Below are 23,771 nucleotides of genomic sequence, written 5' to 3'. Positions count from 1 at the left end.
ACGCAGAAAAGCGTAAGGGACAGACGGGTACGGCACAGTAAGGCAGAAGAACAAGGTCTTCGTACCTCTAAACATCCACCACCTCGACGGCCGAGAACGGGGATGCGACAGGAAAGAAAACCAGGACGACGATGGCTACTTTGCTCCCCTTCTCCTATGGAATTTCTGTATCAATACGGGCTCCGTTCTTACATGGATGAACTGGCCGCTTTGAGGATGGCCATGTCCATGTGGGATTTGACCAGTGATTCGATCCGAGCCCGTATATCCACAGTCTTACATCGTCGAGATGAAAGACAAGCGATCCTGGTCGAGGCAACAAGAGCGTGGTCCCCCGTTTCTCGTCGTCAGACCCGTCCCCACCCTGCCACATGTCGGTTCTGTCCTGGTTGCAAGCTCCGAGTCCGTATCCGGGGGAGACACGGGTGTGTGAGTACAGACACAGGCGAACACCAACGCTCCGGATGTAAGATGCACGTACGATACGCATGGATTACCAAGGCACAACCATGTTCATAGTACGTATCCATCCGCCCTTGGGTTCGTTCACCTTCTGGCCCGAACGCAGGACGGCGCCGCAGCGGCAAAGGAGACGTACCTTGGCTCAATTTAGAAGGTTAGACGAGCCGTGGGAGAGGTCTGCGCCAGGGTAGCCGCAGTGGGTGCGCTACGTGCGCTAGGCGTTTTGCTGTCCAATGTCCAAGTCCCAAGTCCAAGTGGTGGTGTGGTGTCTTGGATGTCGAGTAATCGACAATGTAATGGCGGGCGTTTTTGCCCCCCCCCCCCCCTTCATCCTCTCTGTTCCGCCCTGGTCTGTTTGGCTTTCTGGCGGTCTTCCATCACTTGCTTGTTTCTTCTTTTCTCGACGCCTACTTTCTTTTCGCCAAAGTCTAGCTGCACCTGGCCCATCTTGGTAATTTAAAAGTCATTTGGACGTCTTTTAGGCGGCAATAAACGCCCGTGCTTTTGGTGCTGCCGCCAGAAAGCCCTGTCTGACTGCGTATTTTCGCGTGTGGAACGGCCAGGTAGCGCCGGTCAGCAGAGAACCGAAACTGCCATACCTTTTCCCTTTTGCCTTCTTCTACGCCACACCGTAAATACGCACGCCAACGAAATGGAAATATTCTCAATTACGAAGGCGATGAGAGCAATCCATGCGCCCTGGCTTATTCAGCAGATCTCACGGGTGACTATTGGTCAAGAACACAATGTAAAATCGATTCCTTTTTTCTTTTCCTTCCTTCTGTCCTTCTCTCTTCCTCTCTTTCCGATCGACACAATCGTATTTCCGGGGTCATGTTAGGACAGCTCCATACCATTCGAGTTCAACTGTGAGCTAGCCCTTTCAGTTGCTTGATTGACTGATGGTTGATATGCATGTTGGATGCTACCTGGATATCTATATCCACGCCTGTGGGGACCGACCACGTCGCAAGCTGATCCGTGCTGAGGCTGTCTGTGTCTGCTTTGTTGTTAACTATGGTATTATCTACCCAAGTTACTTATGGAGGTGCACATTGAGATCGAGTGTATCGTTGGGCTACGTACCGTTCCCAAAGTCGGCGCCGAATTGCCTGCCGCTGCTCCACTGCTGCTCTCGGGGAAAAAACACACGGACAGGGCCTATGACTTTCTGCAAACTTCGAGGAAACCAAGACTGCTTCGTTGGCTGGCCACTACCATCGGCCTGCCTTCCTCGGCCTGAAAACTTGCCGCTCATGCTGGTGTTGTTGGGCCACATAGACTGACCGACAGACCGACAGACCGACAGACAGACAAGGGATCTTAGGCAGTCGTCAAATCTAAAGTAAAACGCAAGGTTCCTGCTAAAGTCAGGAGCCTAGACGGCCCCCAGTTAATGTCCCAACCCGCAACCTCCCCCCCACTCGCATCTCAAATCTCAAAATCCCATATCCAGAACCTGCTAATTACTTTGTCTTCACCGCATCGCGACCGACTCCACTGCACTGCCATCGCGACAGGGCCTTAAATCGCATCACCGTCATTCTCGAACCTCTCGTTCCATCGCCTCTAGGCAGCCTCTTTCTATGCCCTGCTTGGCCGCGCTTCATCCTCCTGCACCTCGTCAAGTCAGTCGGTTCAGCTCGCCGGTCCGCCTGATCCGTCTCGTCCTTCTGCCGCTGACGTCCGTCCGTTTCGCCTTTGTCGGAATCAACTTGGGGGGTGTGCCGTCCTTCTCATCGTCCCCTCAATTCGTTTCGGCCACATCCCGATCCACTAACAGCTGCACATGACGCCGTCGCCCGCACCTTGACGCCCTTTAGGGCTGGGGGTCAGACACCAAGCCCAAGGCGCGCCGCATCTTTGCCGCGCTACCGACGCTGGCTCCAAAGTCCAAACACCCCCAATCCAACCAAGCAAGAGCTCGGGGCTCCACGGCTTGCTTGCGCGGATAAAGTCCGCCCCGGTGACCTTGGTCGCTCTTGTTGCGGGCGTTCTGAGAGCATTATCCATACGCTGTCGCATTATTCTGCCTGAGAAGGTGCTTTTTTTTTCATTATTTTCATTTTTTAAAAAAAAAAATTACCGCTCAGCCGCCAACAAATGTCACCCCCTTCATTGACGCCATGCCGTCATCTCGAAACTGGGGAGGAGGTATGAAGATCAGCAGAGCGGCTTGCATCTTATTTTTCACTCAATGATGCGTCGAATGAGCTGTCGGTGGTCGGTTGCAACACACTCCTATTCGCCTAGTTGTCGCCCAAGTTCAAACGGAATCCAGTTGGGTTGTCAGCAGACAGACAACGCATCAGATTAATAGAGTACATGAATACAGAGTACATACTCGCGTCAACCCCAAAAAAAACCTCCCACCAACCACACCTCGCATGACATGGCTTGTTTTTCGATGACTCTCATTCACAGATAATCTTGGAAACACTCGGTCCTACCACCACCAACCACCATTACAGCGGCCACGAGCTGTCTTGTTACAACGCTGCTTGCATGCGTCTTAATTCTACGCCTCGGAGCTCGTTCAACTGTCGCCATTGGCGCCGTCGCACCTGGAGGTAGCCCACACTGTTTCTTGCGGTTTCAAATCTCATCGGTGGCCTTGCTCGAGCTACAAGCAACGCCTCCCACTTCTGCTGCATGGCCTCTGTTGTGGCCGAATTACATCTGGCCTCCGGCAGCACCACAATCCATGAGCTAGCGTCCCAAAGGTGTTGCAAGTTCTAAATTGGACGGATAACCTAGCGCAAGTCAGCCAAGCTGTATCTTAATTCAATACTGCCTTGAGACGTAAAGTGTGGCCGCCGCTCTTGTGGCTCTTGGAATAGGGTCCCCGGCGGCCCGCGCTCGTCGACTCGGGCCAAAACACTAAGATGCTCACATCATCGGACTGCTCACAACCAGGAGAGACGCAACTCCGAGCGGGGGTGCCCCGACTAACATTTTGGATGGGGGTCCCTTGAACCCAAGCATCGGCGTCCGAAGATGCACAGCGCCACACTCAATGTGACCAGGGATTTCCCTGTCCAAACCGCAGCAGGTCCATCCGATTTCCCGGTGTGGAAATGCAATAAATCCGATGTGAACGACTGCAAACATTGGGGGGGGGGGGCGCCCGACCCATCAGGTAAACGAACAAACCAATGTCTCTGCTTGTTCGCTAGCGATACTCTTGTCCGGATGGATTCCCTGGATACGAGAGGAGCAGTTACGATATCTTTAGTTTACTCATGTCGCGCAAAGGCCCTAGATGGTCGCGCTTATCCTGAGCTGCTACCGCAGTGGCCGTCTCCGATTACGTGAGATGCAGCGGGATGGATCCCGGGTGAATGCTCGTCAATCGTCTGGTTAGATTTACGAGTTTCCTAAGTGGGAATGCCTCCGGGAATCATGGACGACCCCTCATATCTGTGACGCAGTCTCGGATCGACAAGAGTCTCCAGTGAAGGGTTATCCAACAACTTCACGAAGTCCACGCTCGCCTCAGCACGGAGCGAGCGTATGTGCTGTTTTGTGCTTACCTAGACAACGTTGCCCGGAGAGCGCCTTTGCCTTTGCCTCAAATGTTGACAGGGACGAGAGAGTTTTGCTAATTACGACAATGCTGATGCGAGGGTTGGCAGCTATGATGCATACCTTGCTTGATATGAGAGCCCTCGAGCTGGCATGGATCGCCCTCCATCGTGGATGAGATGACGGGAAACCCGAAAACATGAGGGACACGACAGTGACGGCGAACCGATGATTCCCTCAAACTCACATCGGTATGTCTAGATGCTCATGTTCCCCAGCGGCATCCTTGTCTCCCTTTTGAAACCCAACAGAAATGGCTGGCTGCCACATTGATGACTGCCCCATGGAAACGGAGATCGAATTGGGTCGCCTGGACTTGGGCTTTGTACAAGGACGGGGAAGCAGGCTCTGTCAACCTCGTAGATGTGTCATGTAGTGGCGCCAAAGGGCCTTTGCCGAGCAAACCAACGCTGATGACACTTTGCTCCTCATCTTGAGCAGTAGCAAAAAGACGCGCGCACAGCTGCGGTCGACCGACCGAATCTTCAGCTGTTCCACGGCACTCGGCGGCTGACACCCAACACCGAGCGCCCTTTTCCAACCCAGAGTCCATGGAACACCGCTGGTCTCACAACTCACCACCAGTCGATGACAAAACGTCGCCAAAAGACCCTCCGAGTTTCCATTTTGTTGGTTCTACAGCATGCATGCTACCCTCACGAGGGTGCTGGGTGGTAACTCCACATGCCTGCTTCGGTACGCAACTCCCGCCCGACTCATCAGTGGCACCTCGCGACTGCTTCAGGGCGGCAGCACGCGGTCTTCCTAGCCAGCTTAACGGGCGTTCGTCATCGGATATGTCAGCAGATTAGAAATGGCATACACGGCACCACCATGTGAGAAAACCCCGCCATTTTCTCACGTACAACGCCGACAAAATCATCGCAGCTTCACAGACCTCGCAGGCACCATGCACCCGCCGAGACCACCGCTGTACCCCCCCCATCTTGCCCTGTAGGGCGAGAGGCAATTTAGGGCTGGCTTGGACGATGCGTCCGGGTCACACCAGACGGCAGACTGCTGCATGTGGGGGTGGGAGAAGAGAGAGGGATTGAGTTGGACTGCGTCTCTGCCCCCTCTCCGTGTGATGCACATGCACACGCACACCCACCCAGAAAATAGCCTGTTGTGTTTGCGTGTTCGCGCACGGATGAGTTATGCCAGAGAACGGCGCAGTCTTCGATTCCACAACATCATCTCCACGCACGCTTGTGAATCGTTGCAAGTTCCAGGTTGCTTCTACGGACCTTCAAGAACGGGCTTCGTCTTCGTCCTGGGCAATTTCCACCTCAAACAAGCCTCTCGGCATACCGGCCACGAGCACGCGCACGCGCACGAGCACAAGCACAAGCACAAGCAGCCACAGATAACGTCATGACCGGCTGCCGCAGGCCGTCTACTATTCAGCACCTCTCTCTCTCTCTCTCTCTCTCTCTGTATCTCTCTCTCTCTCTCTGTATCTCCGCCTCCCCTTCGCTTTCCCTTCTCAATCAGCTGCGCCGTGGCTGAATCAGGCGGGTCTCTGGTGCATGGCTTGCTGTACGCCCTCGGCGCAGCCCCTAGACTTACACCCATGCAGACGAACCCACCTGTTTGTATCCGTACCGACCCATCCATCCACCCATCAGGCAGCACACTTAGAATCCTTCCGCTGCCACCCTTCCGATTCCTCCCAGCCCTACGAGGGACCGACCGTCCGCCCTCCGTCTGCGACTTGGAATGCCCCCAGAGTCTGACATGCAGCATCATTTTCCAAAACAGTGTGATGGCCGCCCGTCCATTTCTTGAACGAAACCGTCACGTATCTTAGTCTTACCCGCACCCCTTTTCAGTCGACTGGGCGAGCTGAAGCAATGTACCCAAGTCGGTGTCTTGAGCGAGGGTCGTCATCTGCACGCTCGACATGGCCAATCACTGTTGCGTCAAGTTGCCCCCCTACCCTACGGACACGGACGGTAGGTGTTGAACACAGCGGCTGCGCCGCCCACGGACAGACGAAAGCCCATCTACCCACCCGCCTGCTGCGATCTGTCGGCCCCCCCCCCCATCCGCTCCCCTGCTTTCCGATTATGGAGACTCTTGGGCGGCTTACTGTCATACCAATTCAAGATACCGCTTTGGCTCGCATTCCTTGAGTTTGGCCTGCGGGGACCTGATGGAAGAACCCGAACGTGCCAATCGCACTTCCTCGTCAACCCCGCACAACAAATCACACAAACTGTTGCGATTTCAGTCTCGGGGTATACGGCCGAGGAATGTAACGGCGCGATCCACCCCGCCGCCTTCAGTTCAGGTTTGCGTGCACATGGATGATTTGGCTCATCGGGAGGATTCAACGTTTTGCCCCAAGCGCCTTGCGATGTATCACCCAGAGCTACCACAGACACGCCACGCCCCCCCCCCCCCTCCCCTTTGATGTATGGAGAGGTTGACCAACAGGGCGCTGAGGGCCGTTAAAATGGCGCATATAGCCCGTCGTGCTGCAGCAGAATCTTCCCGGCTCATGCCTCTGGAGGGAGCATCTGGCCATCTCCGCGATCTGTCTCCCGCTGTTTAGTCACCGACCCCGACCATGAAGGAAGGAATCAATCCGGAAGAGACAACGGCTCCGGCTTCTGTATTTCTAGCTCAAGTCCAAGTACGGACTTAGCCACCCTGGAAAGCCGTCTTGTGCCAGTGAACGAGGGCACCAGGAAGCATCACATGCGTTGCGATGGCCGAGACAACCGAATACAGTCCACGTGTGTCATCGGATGTGCGGGCAACGCGACTCGAATCGTCTCGCCAGGCTCTCAAGAATTACAAGCTGCCGAGCGTGGCGGTCGGACTTGCGACATCAGCCCCGTAGTCGTGGCTGGTCCGGCTCAGACACCGATGCGGCTTGGAGCAACTGACCTCCATGCGTGTTTCCGCAGCACGAGCTGGCTTACAGACGGCCATCCGGGGAATGAGAAGGGGGTCCGCACGGCTTCCAAGCCAGATAGACTCATGTACAGCGGCGGACGACGTCTGACGACTGGCATGTCTCACCTCTGAAGGGGCGGCGCCTGAAAAACTAGCGGCGAAGATCGCATCTTGAAGTTCTGTATTGGTGGTCCGATACAAAGCAACATGTTCTTGTCACTGGAAATAAGCAGAAGCTGGGCGGATCCGGATTGAGGCATAAGACGAGCGAGTCAAGGCAAAACATGGACATCGCGTCTCTGACGGATATATGGCATGCGCCACGATACATGTCAGCCTTGTGTATTCCTGACTCCCTTTCTCACCTCAGCCCGGTCCAACCTGGCCAGCCTCATCATCGTTCGTCCCCTTGGGCTCGCGGACGTGGCTTGAGCGGCATGCGAGCGATCCTTCAAACCGTGGCTGGGACAACGACGGTGCGGTGACGGGGTGTGACCGCACAGGGAGGCCGATCCTACGGGCCTAGCGGGCCAACCATCGTACGTCGTCCGAACATTGGAGAGGGAGGGGATGACGGATTCTAGGCTCCAGAATTATTCTTTCGTTTCTATTTCGGAAGAGACGTGGTTTTCCACGTCCCTTTCCTCTTAACATCTGGTTTCCCTCGGTGACCGGCCGAAGCGTCCATCCATGGACGGTGGGGAGGCGGTTTGGACAGGGCGAAAAGGGGGGCTTGGCCTTGGGAAGTGTTCGAACGGGTTGATAGAGGTGGGGGTGCGGATACGGCGAAGCAGTACAGAACGCCGCCAGACTGGCGAGCAGGATCATGAGCCACTGTGTTGTCATCCCGGCGCAAGCTCCCTGTCAGGCGGATTTGGGTCCGGCCTGGCGGCCTACCTAACTTTCTCGGTGTAGATCAAAGAGGGGAAGGGTGGTAGGCAGACAGGCTTCCATCGAGAAGGGAAAAATAAGGATTCGTGAGGGTTGGACGGAACAGCATCTCGGTTGAGAGGTTGCCAGCAGCATAAAAGAAGCCGAGTTCGTGACCAGGGCCCCCAGCGAACAGACAACTCTCCAACGCCAATGGGCCACGACAATAACCCTCCCTCGGAACCTCGACAACGTGCTTGTATCAAGAGATGTTTTGGCCCATGCTGGCCCACGCTCGGGAAACCTCGTTCAAGAGGCCTTGCCAACCGCGTTTCTCGATGCTGCTTTCGAGGCCCTCCGTAACACGGTTCGACAGTCACGGCGGAGTTTCTGCGTCTCCCGATCCAGTTTGCAGAGAGGCAGCTTCTGGCACTGCCCAGCATAATGTTCGTCTTCTCTTTAACACATGCCTTCCTTTGATCTCAGATTGGTTCACGGGCAATGGAGCCAGAACATTACGCATCGCCATCCGAGCAAAAAAAGGGAAAGCAGCCAGTCATTCAGTCCATCTCGACGTCGAGCCTCCGGCCACAACTCGGCACGACATGGCCTTCCCTATGTTACTCGTCCCGGCGGCTATACAAACCCAGTTGCCTCCACACCACCATCCTGAGATGACAAGAAGGATGACCAGTAAGGCCGGAAGAGAGGATTCGTCACTTCCAACACTTTCCGTCCTCTCCCAACTACATCCGGTTCAGACTCCATCCCACACCATCTCATCCCAACCCTCCCGGTCTCGGTCCCGCCCCCCTTCTTCTTCAACAAAGACAAGGATGGAAATCCTCCCGCCTGAATCCTCTCCCACGTCTTGGGTCTGGGAAAAAAATCTCTTTGCTCCTGCGCTTGCCCTGTCGTGTTCTTCCTTCCCCCTCTTCCTGCCGCAGCAGGAGGCAAGCCCCCCTCCCTTCTCAGCTAGGGCTGGTTGGAACCGTACTGGTCTGTGTGGCCGTATATCCGTCCCGGGCTACGTAGCTTTGCTCGGGCGTTGCTATCTCATCGCCGGGACGTCTCTGAACAAGGACACTCTGTAAGTGACGGAAAGAGCATCATGAAGTGTGCTAGCGGGGTAAGAATGGACACACGCCGCGAACGGAGGACGCGGTCTCGCTGGGTTCCTAGGATAGACGAGTTATCCTATTGGACCTTGTACTATTCCTTGCCATGGGGATCTGCTCTCCACTGTCTCCCCCCCCCCCCCCCCCCCCCCTCGACTCGCCGCGGAGGCAGAAAGGGCAGTTGATACTACGGCACGACTTCCACGGCTGGCCAAGTCCGCAGGAACCCACGGTAGGCTGTACCCATACAAGCCCTACGGGAGGAAGAGGTACAGGATGAGCAAAGAGGAAGTGGGCGGAGCAAAGGGGGCGTGGTGTCATCAGGTTAAGTTCCGTTGGGCCTCCCACGGCTTCCCTTCCCCCCCCTTCCTCCGGACTAGGCCACTTAGAAGCCCCCCTCCCCTCTCTGGGCTCGAACACACACCCTTTCCAGGTAGTCACAGCCCCAAGAGACCCTGGGAGATGGAATAGCCAATGGCGGAGGCGAAAGGGTGGCGGGTTTCTTCTTGCCGCCGTCAGCGACGTTCACTTACTCTGACCGTAGGGCCATATGTCTAGACTTCTTTCACTCCTGGTCGCGTCTTGAATGTACACATACAGAGCGATGTACACACACACACACGAACGTAGGGAGAGGCTTGCCTGAAATCACCATCGGCTTCTCTCGCAGACGAGGAAACGGCCAAGCGTGCAAGCCCTACACGTCCCCGCCCACGTCCCAACTTGGTCCATCCATCCCCATCACCCTCCGTTTGTCTTCCAATTCTCTCATACCCCCCCCCCCCCCCCCCCCCCCCAATGAACCAAGCTCATTTCCTCCGCCCTCAGGGATGAAGCCCAGTATAGACGGAGAAACATCAGGGGGGGCTCAAAGTAGTGAGATTGGGTAGGACGAAGGGGTCCAAGAGGGACACGTTCCGTGTTGTATCATGGAGCCTAACTATTCCGGCCTAGCCAGGAGGCTTCTATCTCCTGCTTAATTTTACAGCGTTGAGATACTGTACCCTTCATCCCATGGGTAGGTCCTAGGACCGCGTTGTGCCGGCGTCGCATAGGGAGCGCGGGAAGATCGCCAACCTCTCCCCTCCGCCTACCGTCGATGCGTATGTGTAGGCCATCTCACGAGCATCCGCTCTAGGAAGAGGAGGGAGAAGCGCTGCCCTTTGATACGTTCAAGGATCGAATGACAAGCAGACCTCATTCCGAATAACACGCACACATTGAACAGATTATACAGAGGGAGACCATTACGGGACTTTGGACACGGGAGAGCGAGAGACAGAGAGAGAGAGAGGGAGCGCGGCGAGCGGTTGCGTTGAGTAAACGACACTCCTCAGGAGGTTACAACGAGGAAAGGGATATCAATTGAGGACAGCCAGACGCAAACAGAGAGGGACGAGACGATCCCTGGAAAAGAAAAGCCGAAATGAAACTTTACAGTATGTCAAGAAACATGCTCTGGAAGAAGAGTGAAATAGGAGAAGAAGGGAAAAAAGGTCTTTGTCACAGTATTCAAGCTCGCGCATTGCACTGGCTGTAGATTTCACTCTTTCGTCATGCAGGCTTGTTTTCCTTTCTGGCAGCCCCTGACAAAATCAGCCCTTTGTCGCCGAGGATCAGACTCCTCCTCCTCGTCCACTTTGCCCCGCCCCTACCTACTCCGGCCTTCACAGTCTCCCGTGCCTAGCCTTGAAGATTGCCACCTTGTCGTCGTAAAACAGAATCTCGCGAAGCCGGAGACGCGGCCGCGAGTGATTGCAGTCCACGTCTCGCATCGAGTCGTCGTCATCGTCGTCGTCGTCCGAGTCCTGCGCAGCCGCGGACGCCTCCGACTGCGAGTCCTCCACGTCCACCGCACTCGCCGGGGTATCATCATCTTCCCCCTCCTCTTCGGAGGTCTCCTCGTCCACCTGGCTCGCCGTCTCATCGTCCGTGCCGTCTTCTTCATCCTCTTCCTCGTCCTCGCCGTCGATCCCGGAATCGTGACCTGTTACAGCGGGATCGGTCGTGATACTGGTCGTCGAAGCGCCGTTCTCCTCCACTGGCTTGCTCTCCAAGATTTCGAAACACTTAGTGGAAATACCCACGTAGCAGAGCTGGATCTCCGGGCGCAGGGTTATGATGTCCACCAGCTGTAGGGCCAACTCTCTCGCATCGAAGTTGCCGAGTATGTGGTCAGCGATGTGTTGTAGATTGAGTGATCTGAGTTGTGGAGCATTTGGCAGTCTCTGAAGAAATGTATGCTGTAGTAGCGGTCAGCGCTGAACGCCATCAAAATTGCAAATCGTTCGACACAAGTGTCTGAAGAAGATGGCAGAGCGGGTGTCACTTGACAGGCGGGCCACTTGGGAGAAAGACAATCAACGGAGGAGGGGGAAAGAGTCAGGAATAGTCACCCAATCTTTGTAGTACAGGGAGACGGCGAGCTCCCTGAGGTTCGCCATGCGCCCGCTGGTCATGTAGAGCAACATATCCGTTGGCACCACCCAATTGCGCCAACGGGAAGAATCCGTCGGCGCATTGCTGCCACCACGCTTCCTGTCCGAGCTGTCAAGGAGCACCTTTTGCAAGCTCGACCGATGCTTTTTGATGACCCCCTTAAAGATCTGTTCAATAGTTACGGCTGGCGGGCCACTCGCTCGTCTCCGGTCCTGCAGAAAAAGGACCTCCAGGCTGTTCGGCGCCAAGGTATCTCTGAGAAAGCTGATCAGAGGCGTCGAAGTGACGTCGGTATGAATGCTCTTGAGGCTGAGATGATACTCCATAGACTGCTTGTGAGGGCTGATTTGGTGATGATGCGATCCGAGTCTCGTTATCGGAGTGGGTCCAAACTGCCTCCGCAAGGCCTTCCAGAGATGCTCATGCTGAGCGCATTCGAGTATAGTCAGCGTCGTCAAGACTGTCCAGTCGATCGCCTGGCAGCAAACTTGGATCGAAAGAGGGACCCTCTCAAGCTCGAGTGTCCGTAGCTTGAGCTTGCCGTCCAATCTCTTTCGTAATACCTTGGAAGACGCATCATTGGCAATGTTGTCACCCGTCGCAGGCTCTTTGCCGAACTGCACAGCTTCCATTGGTTGGATGTGGCCTTGCTCTTTTGTATTTGAGGCAAGGCCTGTTCCCGTGGCGTGATCCGCGGTCTGCCCGGGGTGTGGCTCGATCGCACGATCCGCATGTGAGTCGTCCGCTCCAGCGTCCTCGGAGTCTCCCAGAGTGATTGAGGTCTCGGTCGAGTCCGAATCAGGGGCTGTGTCTGTCTGCTGTGCCGTCTGGGATAATGATGGTGGGGCCTTTTCTCTGGATCTTGAAGTCGTCTTCCGACGGATGTCGTACACCCGGCCGACTAGAACGCCCAAGACTCCGCCAAGCCTTCTCTCGCCGATGGTGCTCTCGCCGGGCCACCTGGCGTCCCGGTCGATTTGCCGCAAGTCGGGTCCGTCCCAGGTCTGAACGAAGTCCTTGTAGATGGCCTTCGGGGATATGCCGACGCGAAGCTCCTGCAAACTGTCTTTGGATCTCTCTATGACTATCGCCATCTCATCCAGATAAGCAAGTTCGTCGATGTCCAGGACCGTCAGACTCTTGAGGGGAGGCAGCACGCTGAAGGTGGGGAACTCGACTCGGGACTCGGCATAGGGTATCGCAGCTCGCGGTGTCGGGTGGACGGCGTCTGAGGGGATCAGGATACCAATCGCAGTAAGGTTGCTGCCGGCGGGCACTGTCACGTGAGGCGGGTTCGGCGGAGGAGGACTCGACGCCGCCGAAGAGCTCGAACCATCTGAGTTGTCGTGCCATCTGACCCAGACCTTCTCGAGCTTCGACTCGCCGTCCGGACACTGCTCTGGGATGGAGGCCAGCGCCATGAAGATGTCCGATAGAACGCCAGTCGGCATATCCCAAACGAAAGTCTCCAGGTTGACCATCTTCTCGATGGCCAGCGCCACCAGCGTGCCCAGCATCTTGCCGCTCTCTTTCGTAATCATGTATTCCGCCACCCAGTCGTGCGGGCCGTTGCCTAACGAAAACTTCCTCGTGTACTTGGCATAGTCGTTCTTCTGTCTTCGAACAGCGGTGCTGTAGCTGGGTGTATAGCCTGGGTAGAGCATCTTGCGGGTACGGCGGGCGAAGGAGCTGCCAAGGCAGATGGTCGAGAGGCCATAGGTAAGGGCGTCGACGCTCTTAGAGTCGGACGACGTCATCTGTGTGGCATCGGGCCAGACGATGTCGAACCTGGAGTAGATGTGAGGAACCGCGAGATTATGGAGGTTTGAGTTTGTCAGGGCGAGCGAAGTGAGATCGTTCGTGTGGGTGATCTGAGGAGTGGCGCAAAGGTCAGTGGCAAGGACAGACGCGATAGGGAAGCGGGTGACGACGGGCGACTTGCCTCCTTAATAATCAACCTCAAGATGTCGACGGGCAGCTCGAGCAAGGTGAGCTTGTTCTTGGCCGACCGTACGGAGACAACAGCGTCCCATTCCTTGTCCTTCCCCTTCATAAGCTTGCGCATAATGGTTGAGGGGTCTGCCTCGGAATCAGGACTGATCACATTGTCGGTGGACGTGGAATGAGCCTGTGCTCCATTGTGGTAGGGTGACACGACTTCGTTTGGATGCGGCTCGGCGGCTTGATGGGTCGTAGGGTCTGTTGTTTGCAGGGCTGGGGCCATGATCACGAGGGCCCTCGGCGCATGCTTCGGGTCGCAACGGTAGCGACGGTTGGCGGGAGGTGAACAACGACAGCGAGGCGATTTGTACCCAGGATTCTCTCTCCTGTGGGTGTAGGGGTATTCTGAAAGTCTAAGTCGTAGACGCGGTGTCGTCGGAAGGAGGCGGTCGAGAGGGGAGGAGGATGGCGGAGGGATCAGATGAGGAAGCGCTTTCGTCGAATTGAACCCGCGCGGACAGGGTCAAGGGGCGCCGTAAGAAGAACGATTGAAAGAATGGGCGATTCCGAGGAAGCAGGTGTGAAGCGAGTTGTCGAAGGGATCAGAAAATGGCTGGTGACGGTGTTGGTTGAGCGAGGCCAATCATGTCATGTCGGAAAAGGCGAACATGGGTGTCATGAATTTTTGTTGCGGCTCTTCGGCGAGGAGGAAGCGACGGTCGTGGTTGTGGTTGGTCGTCAGTCGTCGATCGGTGCCGATGGTGTCTGGTGTCTGTCTGGTGTGTGGTTTGCGGTGGTCCAGCTTCCCAGTTTCCAGCCTGCAAAGTGCTCCTCCGCACGCTAAGGTGGACGGACGATGGCCCGGTCACACGTTCCCCGGATATCCCTGCAAGGATACGTAAGGTGTGATTTCCACTGCTTAGGTGACCTACTGTACGATGTACGTAGGTGAATAAACAGCTTACCTCAGCTTTCGATGTTGATTGAGAGTTAGGAACCCCGGCTGCTCCGGCTTTGTATGTAATGTACTTGTTAGTGTGTGGCAGCGGAAACAGGAAAGACGCCTAACCGGGCGAAGCAGAACTCGGGTGTTTTGAAGTGCCCGTATGCCGTTCCGTGTTGGATCGTCTTCTTGCTGAGCGTGCCTGCGTCACTGCTCGCCATGGATTCACGTTTCCATCCGTACGGAGGAGTTGAAGGCACAGTTCAGGTAATGCCTGGCAGGGGTTGATTCGTCAGGATCCATAAATCCTGAAGTCCCGGTCCTCGCTCCAGTTTTGGGGGCGGCAACACGGTGTGGTGTCCGGGTACCCAGGTACCCCAGGAATTCCCATACATTCGCGTGTGGTTCCTTCCCTTTCTTGCTTCTGCGTCTGCTTCTGCCGATGGCGCACCGCCGACTACAAATAAAAGCTTCCCCTTCTGAGCACGTGCCCGGGACCAGATGCCACACAAGACATGTCAAGACTCTGTGGTTACGATCCTTGTCCAAGACTCGACCACATTTATCCATAACGGCGGTTCCCCAGACATCCATCTCCATAGGAGTGACTAACAAGACTCACCTCAACGTGGCTCGAAGCAGCTGGAATCCGCCGCTCACCGTTGACTTGCCTCAGCCACGCCATGACGTCCATGCAGTTTCTCCTGCTTGGCTTGTACAGCACTGACGATGGGTATTTAAGCTTTTATGCATGATCTGCATGCCATCCATCCGTCATCAGTTGACACTCAAGGGGAAACAAAAGCGACCGTCTCTGTCTGAGGCTGTTTGCTTTCCCATTCCATACTCGATGCCGCATTGACCGACTCCCAGGAGTTTTCTTGGGTCCTCCCGTTCCTGAAATGCCCCTGTGGACGCAAGACGGCTCGCGCTCCCTTGGGTGGGAGCCATCTCGAGCCCTAGACCACGCCAACCAAGTTATTAACTTGTTGCATCTACGGTACATCAACCACCTGGAGGAGATATTAGTAGGGCCGATACCCCCAAAACCGCAATACGGCTGACTATGAAAGCGTGGTCAGCTGGCCATTCGCTCTGGCTCGGCTCATTTAAAGTATTGTGTAGGAGAGGTCACGACCCCACGTAAAGGCAAGACGATGGAGGGGTCATTCCGGCCGCTGCCGCGCCCACTTGTTCTCGCTCCCCGTATTCCGGCATGGTTCCAAAAGGGACCGCGTGCTGTCCAAGGCGTTCGCTTTCCTGGCAGAGTTCCGTTTATTATGCTTTACAATAGGCTGTAAGATGCCTTTGGTTGGTTACGTGACCTCACCGAGAGAAAGAAACTGTCTGCCTAGCAGGCTCCCGTATGACACCGAGGGAGGCGCTTTGGTATTTGATGCGCCTCTTCCCCAGACCTACGCCTGTCGGTGACAGCCATCGCGAAGGCCAGCGTCACCTTTCCTTCTATTGACATGCCACCTGTTCCCACCTACAAAGGTAGATTAGAACCATCACCAACCGAGTGACCACGTTGCACCCTCTTAGAAACAAATCATTACGTGTCTCTTCTGTTGTGTTGTTTGGCAGAAGAGAAAGAAAAGATACATTAACGACGCTTCCTGCCCTCTTGTTTCCCCTCCCCCGCTCCGGCCAGGCGTCAAGCGGTACGTTATTCAATCCCTCACCTGCATTTTCCTCCCTCTAGCAGCCGGGCCCCTCTCCTGCCCACCAATACCAACAACACCACCACCGCCCTACTCCATACTCTCTGCCCCTCAAGCCAGAACACTATTTATTATGCGCTCTTACCGCTTGGGTTCTTCTGCCTGACCACATACAACGAACTGTATCATTCGTCGTCGTCGGCGTCGTCATCGCAAACAAAGTTGCAGCTACCTACTATTGCCTCATCACGCCCCATAGATTTCACGCATCTGAAGGTTGCCAGCCCCTTCAGAAAGCTTAGCCCCCGCCGTCGGAACCCACCTAACGCAATCCATTCGCATCCACACCCAGCACGCCTCACGCAGGCCTTCGCCTCCGAGATCCCCAACGGAGGTACAACGCAACGCACGGCGACACGCATCTTCTTCACTTTACACGACCCGAATACCCCGACCGACAATATCCTCCCCTTCGCACCACAAAAGACAACACAGAACACAATGGCGTCTTTCGTCACCAACCTCTGGGAGTCGATCTTCATCCCGGGCCCGACCCCGACCCTCGTCCGAGCCGCTAACGCAACCTTCGCCGCCCTTCAGGTCCTCCTCGCTGTGCTCCTCCTGACGACCTGGAGCATTCACTTCGTCATCCTCTCCTTCCTCAGCGGGTTTCTCTGGTTCTCCATAAACTGGTTCGTCAACGAGCTTGCCATCCACGCCGAGCAGGAGGCTAAGAAGGCCCGCCTCGCCGAGTCCTCTTCCTCAGGGGTCGGCGGCGGCGGCGGCGGCGGCGGCGGAAACACCCAAGGGACCGATGATAGCGACACTGAGGTCGAGGGTGCCGTCGCCGGCGGTGTAGGCGCGCGAAAGAAGGGTGCTGCTGTCGGGAGCAGTCAAGTCGAGACGGCGCAGCAGCAGCAGCAGGCCGCCGATCTGAAGCGTCGCACCGCCGCAGCCGTCGCCGCAGCCGCGGCCGAGTCCGGTGCCGAGGATGCGACGAACGGGGGCACGCAGTCAAGCGTCAGCACCGAGGACGAGTGGGAGAAGGTCTCAGAGAACGAGAACGAGAAGGACAAGTGAACGATTCGGTCAAGGAGGCGCCGTGGGACGCGCGAGCACACACACACACACACACACACACACACATGTACGGCGATACTAACTTGATCACACCGCTCCTGAGTGAAGCGGAAACCACCTGCGGTGTGTTATGGGATTGCAGTAGGCATAGGCCGAGGACGCATCTCTTGCGACGAGATATTCGATATACCCTTGAGCAAGCAACGGCACATGAGCTACTGCGAGGACGGCTTGGTTGCAATGAAGCGAACTTGTACATAAGGACTCGGCAGCATGCTTTCTCATAAGCAGCTCCACGTACAAATATTCACACACAAAGACAGCGCTTTACACGGACACACGTTCTTTGAACATAGGCTTCCATCTGAAAATGGTGACGTGTAGAGAAATGACTTGTGCGTCTAGCAGAAACCGGCCGCGGCTATACGCAGCCCTGTAGTATTTCCACAAACTCCTAACCCAAGCAAAACCATGGCAAGTCATTTTCATGAACGTACAAACCTCGAATAAGGGGCGCCCCCTTCCTCCCTCTCCCGGAACGCCGATTTATGCCCACGAGCCACTCGTACAGCAGTGCTCTACTACTACCGCTACTACTGCTTCCGACCTCTGAATTAGGTCATAGATATTTTAACTTCCGTGTTACGAACGCCGCCATCACGGCGCACATGGCACCGATGAAGAGACACACGGCGATAGCGTTGGGGCCGTCGGTGCTGTGGTGCTCTTCCTCGGGCGCGTCCGAGAGCTCGGGGCTCTTGCCTGGCTCCAGGATGGTGAAGACGATGGTGCTGATGAAGGTGCCGATGAACTGCGGTAGCGTGGTGTAGATGTTAAGGATGCCAAAGTAGATGCCCGACAGCTCGCCTGTCGACGACGTCGTCGGCTCGCCGCCCTCGTTCGGCCCGTGCTCAAGGTGCAGCGGCTGGTCCTGGCCCAGTGTCGGGAGCTCGATGTTGGACTCGTGGGAGAGGCGGCGGTACGATGCCGGACCGCCCTCGCGGGCGCCGCTCAGCTTGTTGACCTCAACACCGAGGAAGGCCGTAGGTGCCCACATGGCGATGGTCCAGGACAGGCCGCAGAAGGCAACGAGGAACGTTGCGAAGCGGAAGCTCTGGGCAAAGGGGGCCAGGAACATTGCCGCCGCGAACATCAGGTGGCCGCAGATCCAGGCCGTCATGAGGTCCGGCTTGTTCTTGTTGAACCTGTCCAGGAATGGGGCGATGGCCTGCGGCGGACGCGCCGTGAAGTTGTCATCGTCGGGCGACTTTACGACGAGGGGGAGGAGCCAAGCACCGAGGAAGGTGATGGTCGAGTAGATGACGAGCGCCAAGCTGCCGATGCGACCGATGTCTCCGAGGGCGTCTTTGGAGTCTTTCCCCTCGGCGGGAGCATCGTAGCGGAAGTACGTCTCGCCAACCCACGTGGTGCTGTAGAACAAGAACGGGAACCAGCCGATCCAGGACCAGAACTGGGCCCAGCAGATAGCCTGGATCCGAGGCGGGAGATGGAGCAGCGTCGACCAGATCTGGCGGAACACCTTGAACCGGCCGGTGGCTCTGCGGGGGTCGTGCCTCGTCGAGACCAGGACCCGCTCGGTGACGGCCCAGCAGGTGACGCCCGAGGAGAAGACCATGAGGAAGGTCGCCATCAAGGTGAGTTGCTTGAACTGTGAGTCGCCCATGGTCGTGCCAAAGGTGCCGACCAGGTCGATGGCGCCGGCTCCATAGCCCAACATGTGTCCAATGGCGGACATCCTGCTAGCTTTGTGGGGATTAGCGATGCAACCAACGGAGACGGGTCCGGGCTTCACTTACACCATGCGGCGCCGGTCTGCTGCTTTTCGATCGGCAGCGTGTCGACGATTAGGCTCCTCGCGCAAGACATGACTGGACCGGCTTAGCTACCGAACCTCGCAAGATGTCTGACAAAGACAAGGCCACTCACCGGCGTTGATGGCAAAGTCGACGACGTAAATCGCCAGGACTGCGAGGGTGATGGTTAAGACCCGGGCGGTCTCCTTGTCCGTTACGAAGAGCGCCACGATCTCCTTGGTGAACCCCAGCGTCAGTAGGCTGAAGGCGACAATGATGGAACCCATAACGATGAAGGGTCGCCGCCTGCCCCATTTCGACTTGGACTCGTCGGCGATGGCGCCGACGATGGGCTGCACCAACAGCCCAGACAGCGGCCCCGCGATCCACACCAGCGAGGTATTGCTCTTTGTGAGGCCGAGGTTGAGAAGGTAGGGAGTACAGTCTATCCGTAGGGGCACGTCAGTATAGGGAAGGCGGCGACGATTGGCGAGACGGGCGACGTACATGTCATCTCAATTCCCCATGTGAAGCTGCCATCCGCGGAATATCAGTACCATAGACCCAACAGCGCGCGAAGAGATTTCGCATACGTGATACCAAGGGTGTTGAACGTCAAGAGAACCATCCGCATGGCCTCGGAGCTCCCCCTGATGGAGGGCTGGCCGGCCCAGCTTGACATACCGGCGACAGGGTCCTCCAGCACGAGGGCGTCGTCCTCTGCGCGGTCGTACTCGTCGTACTCGTCGTCGGTGTCGCAATGGTCCGTTCGGCGACTGGCAAAATCGTACGGGCCGGAGGGCTTCGTGTCCCCTTCTCGATGCGCTTGGGGTGGCTTGCGGACCGTGATGACGGCCACACGGTCATTTAGCTCCGTGCTGTTGGCCCTGCTGCTGAAGGATCTCGAGGGCGTTCTGATGGGCGTCGGTTTTCCGCACGAGTCGTCGCTGAGGGAAGGGGGCGATGTATGATAGAATCGTTGAGGAGGAAGAGATGGAAGGTGAGAGGAAGCTTGCGACGTCGATGAGCTCGACGTCAGGGCCATTTGAAGGGCCACCCTGTGCTGGGCGCACTGCCAAGGGACAGGGCGGGCGTACTGTACGTACGGGGGCCAGGAGGGGTGCGAGGATGGATTGAGGTGGATCAGGATTCAGATTGAAAGTAATTCTGGCGTCGCGGCCGCTGCAGACGGTCATGCCCACGATTTGATTCGTTCGCTGTTGCAAACCGGCCAGCCAGGCCCGAAGCCTTGGGGTTTGCTTCTGGTGGGTTTAGGGGGGTTGTGACGGAGGTGCAGCAAGCTGGCCAAATGAAAGCTCCCTTGCTCGAGCTGAGCTATGGTGGGCCTATTGTACTTGGATGGACCGGGGGGATGATGATGGATGATCAACCAGGCCGGGGAAGGGGGGGAGGTGGGTGCGATGCGAGATTGGCAGCTTTTGACCAAAGACCAACGTTCAACTGAGCCGAGTTCAGGGGCTTGGGATAAGGTCATTTTTATGTACGGAAGTGGACGGAGACCATTAGCATTGGGGAGCGCATGAAACCATGACGGAAGCTCGTTTGGAGAGGGGCAGGAATATAATGTGTGCATGTGCCACGGCATCCATGAATAAGTACGAAGTACGGATAGTCAGAGGGAGATAGCTCTGTATCTGGTGCGAGGGAGGAGGCCGAGGTGACAGCAGATACAGTACCAACCAAAACCATGGCTAAATGTGGCACAGAGGAGAGTGCTTTGGGTAGATTACCTGTGTTTCGCAGACCAACCCACAACAGCGGCTTTTCCTGGAGAACATTCCAGTGTCTGTCTGGCATTTGTTCTCCGTACTTACCTAGAAGAATGGATGGAACGGTGAAAGTTTGGTCGTCACGGCGCTCTGGCCACCGTCGCTGACGAGACTGCGGGGTGGGTTTCCTGATCTCGACTGACAAACCGGCGGATCACCAAGCCAGCATGTGTGGCCAGCTCGGTGAATGGTAAAACTTGATGCTGTATACCTAGGAATTGGCGATGGGGAAGATGTTGAGTGAGGAAAATGCTTGTTGGACTTGTCTGAAGGGCGAGTGACCAAGCAAGGAATTTTGCCTCCCTATTTCACGCCAAAATACCCAAGATAGACATGCCCATGTTGAACAGGCAATCTCAAGGGACTCGACCACGGCGAGCGAGTCCTGACATACCGACCCGGCAATGTAGGAGTTCTGGAGCATCCAGGAATGTTGTGGAAATGTCTCTCCAACACGTGAACCGAGCCCACCTGTTGAAATGGGACTGCTCATAACAAGGGAGAGAGAGCCAGGCTATTGCCAGTCTGGTTCAACTGCTTTTGTTAATACACCGAGTCTCTCTTCTGCAGACCGGGGCCAGACCGTGTATGCTCTCTTCCGGAAATACGAAGATCAACTACGTAGCGAAAAGCTTTTACTTCCTAGACCTGTCCGAAGAACCAAAGCAACGGCTGATCAAAAGCCATTGCACGACCAATCCGAGTGGCGTTTTCTCTCTTTATTTCTTTATTTCTTGCTTTTTTCACTTCAGTTAGGCAGCCCAAGACTCACGTATAAGAAGAGCCTGCCATCTCTAATTATGGGTGTCTAACAGATGGTCTCTTACAGACACCGAATCTCCATCTGTTGGCCATGGGCAATTTCATAATCCCATCTGTAAGGTACCTACCTACCTACCTATACCTATTGAAGCATGCTAACGGGCCCACCGCGGGCTCGTTTACGGATACAAATCAGGCAATGCCGCACAGTGTCGCGCGTCAGCACCTCTTCGGTCTCGGATGCCGCCCTGCCCCCTCCGGCACCTGCCGCCACTCGGCCCAAGGACTGCCCCGCGTTCAACGGCGTGCCCCGCCATGCAGTGAAGCGCGCTGCCTCTCTTGCGGTCTCTGCGGTCCAGTCGCAGCTCCGACATAGGCCAACGTGCTGGTGGCATGGCCCGCGGTGACGACTAGTCTGCAACACTAGGACCGGGCCAACCCACCACACAAAATTTCCGTCCTCTCGTTCTCTTCATGGTCCGGCTTTTGACTCACCGCAGAATCGAAGACCCCCCCCCCCCCCCCCCTCCCATCCCCACGGACTGCTTCCGCGCATACACCACGAACAGGAAACGAAAGTCGCGCAGACACACCCGACAACTTTTCCGCCCTAAAACATCTGCAGTCCCCCCGAGACAGGCCAATTGACCCGACATCACACTCGCTCTTCCCAAACACTGCGCCGACAGACGCTGTGCGACAGATCACATACACATACCCCTCGCCGCTTTCGCTGCAGAAATCTTGTCGCCATTGGCTTCACCACGACTTTGTGCTCCATCCATACGCGCCCGACGTTTTCACCCAACCTGTAGTGTAGTCCCCTTTCGGCTCCAAGGACACTGCTCCCCCACGCTCCGATCACCCTATCTGCCTACCACGAAGTCGCAATAACGCACCTTGCCTACCATGGATTTGGTGAACCAGTTGGTTTTTACCCGTCCACAAAAACCGCCATGAGCCAGTTCACGGAGAAGCTAATGACGAAGCAAAGCCTCGAGGGCCGACTCCTGTTCGCCGTGCCCAAGAGTGAGTCAAATATCCTCCTCCCTCTCGCTCTCTCTTCTACCAGAGCCAGCCCCCAGAGCACGTAGAGTAAAGAACGTGAGCTGACGATGACTCCTTTTCCGCAGAGGGACGCTTGAACTCCGCGACACTCAACCTACTTGAGGGAGCCGACATCCAGTTCCGCCGCGAGAACCGTCTCGACATCGCGCTCGTAAAGAACCTTCCCATCGCCCTCATCTTCCTCCCCGCTGCCGATATCCCCACCTTCGTTGGCGAGGGTCGCGTCGACCTCGGAATCACGGGTTGGGACCAGGTCCGGGAGCACGATGCCGGAGTCATCGCTACCAACAAGGCCCGGAGAGCCTCTGTCGAGCTGGGCTCAAACGGTGTAGAGGCCCTTCAGAAGGCTGGAGGATGTGAGATGGTCATGGAGCTCGGTTTCGGGCACTGCAAGCTGCAGACCCAGGTCCCCGAGAAGGGCGCGTACTCGACGACGGAGGACCTGATTGGCAAGACCATCGGCACCAGTTTCGTGAATCTGGCGGAGGAGCACTTTGCCAAGCTGGAATTGGGCGTCGACTCGGATGGCAATAGCAACACCTCGCCCAAGAAGCTTCGCACTAAGATCATCGAGCTCAGCGGCAGTGTCGAGGCTGCTTGCGCGCTGGGTGTCGCCGATGGCATCGTTGACCTTGTCGGTAAGTCATTCATCTCGAAGCGACTCGCGCCTTGAACAAGCACTGATGCAAATACCCAGAGTCTGGCGAGACCATGAGAGCCGCTGGCCTCAAGGCCATCGACACCGTCGTCGACTCGCAAGCGTGCCTTATCAAGTCCCGCTCGCCGTCAAACATTGAGCTCGTCGAGCTCATTGCCGCTCGTATTCGCGGTGTCATCACCGCTCAGAGATTCGTCCTGTGCCAGTACAACATCGAGAGATCCCGCCTGGCAGATGCCAAGGCGATCACCCCTGGCAAGCGGGCGCCGACCATCACAACGCTGGATGAGGAAGGCTGGGTCGCCGTCAGCTCCATGGTCGAGAAGAAGAAGATTGCCCTCGTGATGGACAACCTGACCCGCGTTGGTGCCCAGGACATTTTGGTGCTTGATATCCACAACACTCGATAGATTTGCCCTACGTGAAAAAATAGACGAAGACCACGAAACATGTAATGCGACTGATAGAAAAAAGTCAGATATATTTGCGTCTTGGAACCCCATTTGGAGAAGCGGCTAGCGAAGAGGGAACAATGTAAAACTGAAAGCTGGACCGCTCGCCGATTCAATATGAAATTAATTCTCGCAGCTGTCGCAATCGTGGCTGTGAGGGCCTCGTACGCATTGAGCGCCAGCAGTGAACCCGTTGCTAGCGTATTATCTCGAGGCTCTGC

General features: G+C 56.3%; 4 protein-coding genes across 4 annotated transcripts; 2 read left to right on the top strand and 2 right to left on the bottom strand.

The window, feature by feature from the left end:
• Positions 1 to 10,606: 10,606 nt before the first annotated feature.
• Positions 10,607 to 13,602, bottom strand: CH63R_01035 (F-box domain-containing protein; the record flags this gene model as incomplete). The annotated part of the gene is made up of 3 exons (XM_018296010.1): positions 10,607 to 11,167; positions 11,336 to 13,249; positions 13,351 to 13,602. 3 exons carry the CDS (start codon positions 13,600 to 13,602, stop codon positions 10,607 to 10,609), a joined length of 2,727 nt encoding a protein of 908 aa, XP_018164372.1.
• A 2,825-nt stretch (positions 13,603 to 16,427) lies between these two features.
• On the top strand, positions 16,428 to 17,006 carry CH63R_01034 (ER protein Pkr1; the record flags this gene model as incomplete). The annotated part of the gene is made up of 1 exon (XM_018296009.1): positions 16,428 to 17,006. The coding sequence occupies one exon, from the start codon at positions 16,428 to 16,430 to the stop codon at positions 17,004 to 17,006; it is 579 nt and encodes a 192-aa protein (XP_018164371.1).
• A 619-nt stretch (positions 17,007 to 17,625) lies between these two features.
• On the bottom strand, positions 17,626 to 19,865 carry CH63R_01033 (sucrose transporter; the record flags this gene model as incomplete). Its single annotated transcript, XM_018296008.1, has 5 exons — positions 17,626 to 18,770; positions 18,824 to 18,895; positions 18,954 to 19,265; positions 19,328 to 19,353; positions 19,414 to 19,865. The coding sequence occupies 5 exons, from the start codon at positions 19,863 to 19,865 to the stop codon at positions 17,626 to 17,628; spliced, it is 2,007 nt and encodes a 668-aa protein (XP_018164370.1).
• A 2,463-nt stretch (positions 19,866 to 22,328) lies between these two features.
• Positions 22,329 to 23,508, top strand: CH63R_01032 (ATP phosphoribosyltransferase; the record flags this gene model as incomplete). The annotated part of the gene is made up of 3 exons (XM_018296007.1): positions 22,329 to 22,401; positions 22,506 to 23,078; positions 23,138 to 23,508. The coding sequence occupies 3 exons, from the start codon at positions 22,329 to 22,331 to the stop codon at positions 23,506 to 23,508; spliced, it is 1,017 nt and encodes a 338-aa protein (XP_018164369.1).
• Positions 23,509 to 23,771: the final 263 nt, after the last annotated feature.

Source organism: Colletotrichum higginsianum, chromosome 1, assembly GCF_001672515.1.
Source record: "Colletotrichum higginsianum IMI 349063 chromosome 1, whole genome shotgun sequence".
Classification (NCBI taxonomy): domain Eukaryota; kingdom Fungi; phylum Ascomycota; class Sordariomycetes; order Glomerellales; family Glomerellaceae; genus Colletotrichum; species Colletotrichum higginsianum.
This window is presented reverse-complemented; position numbering and strand designations above follow the sequence as displayed.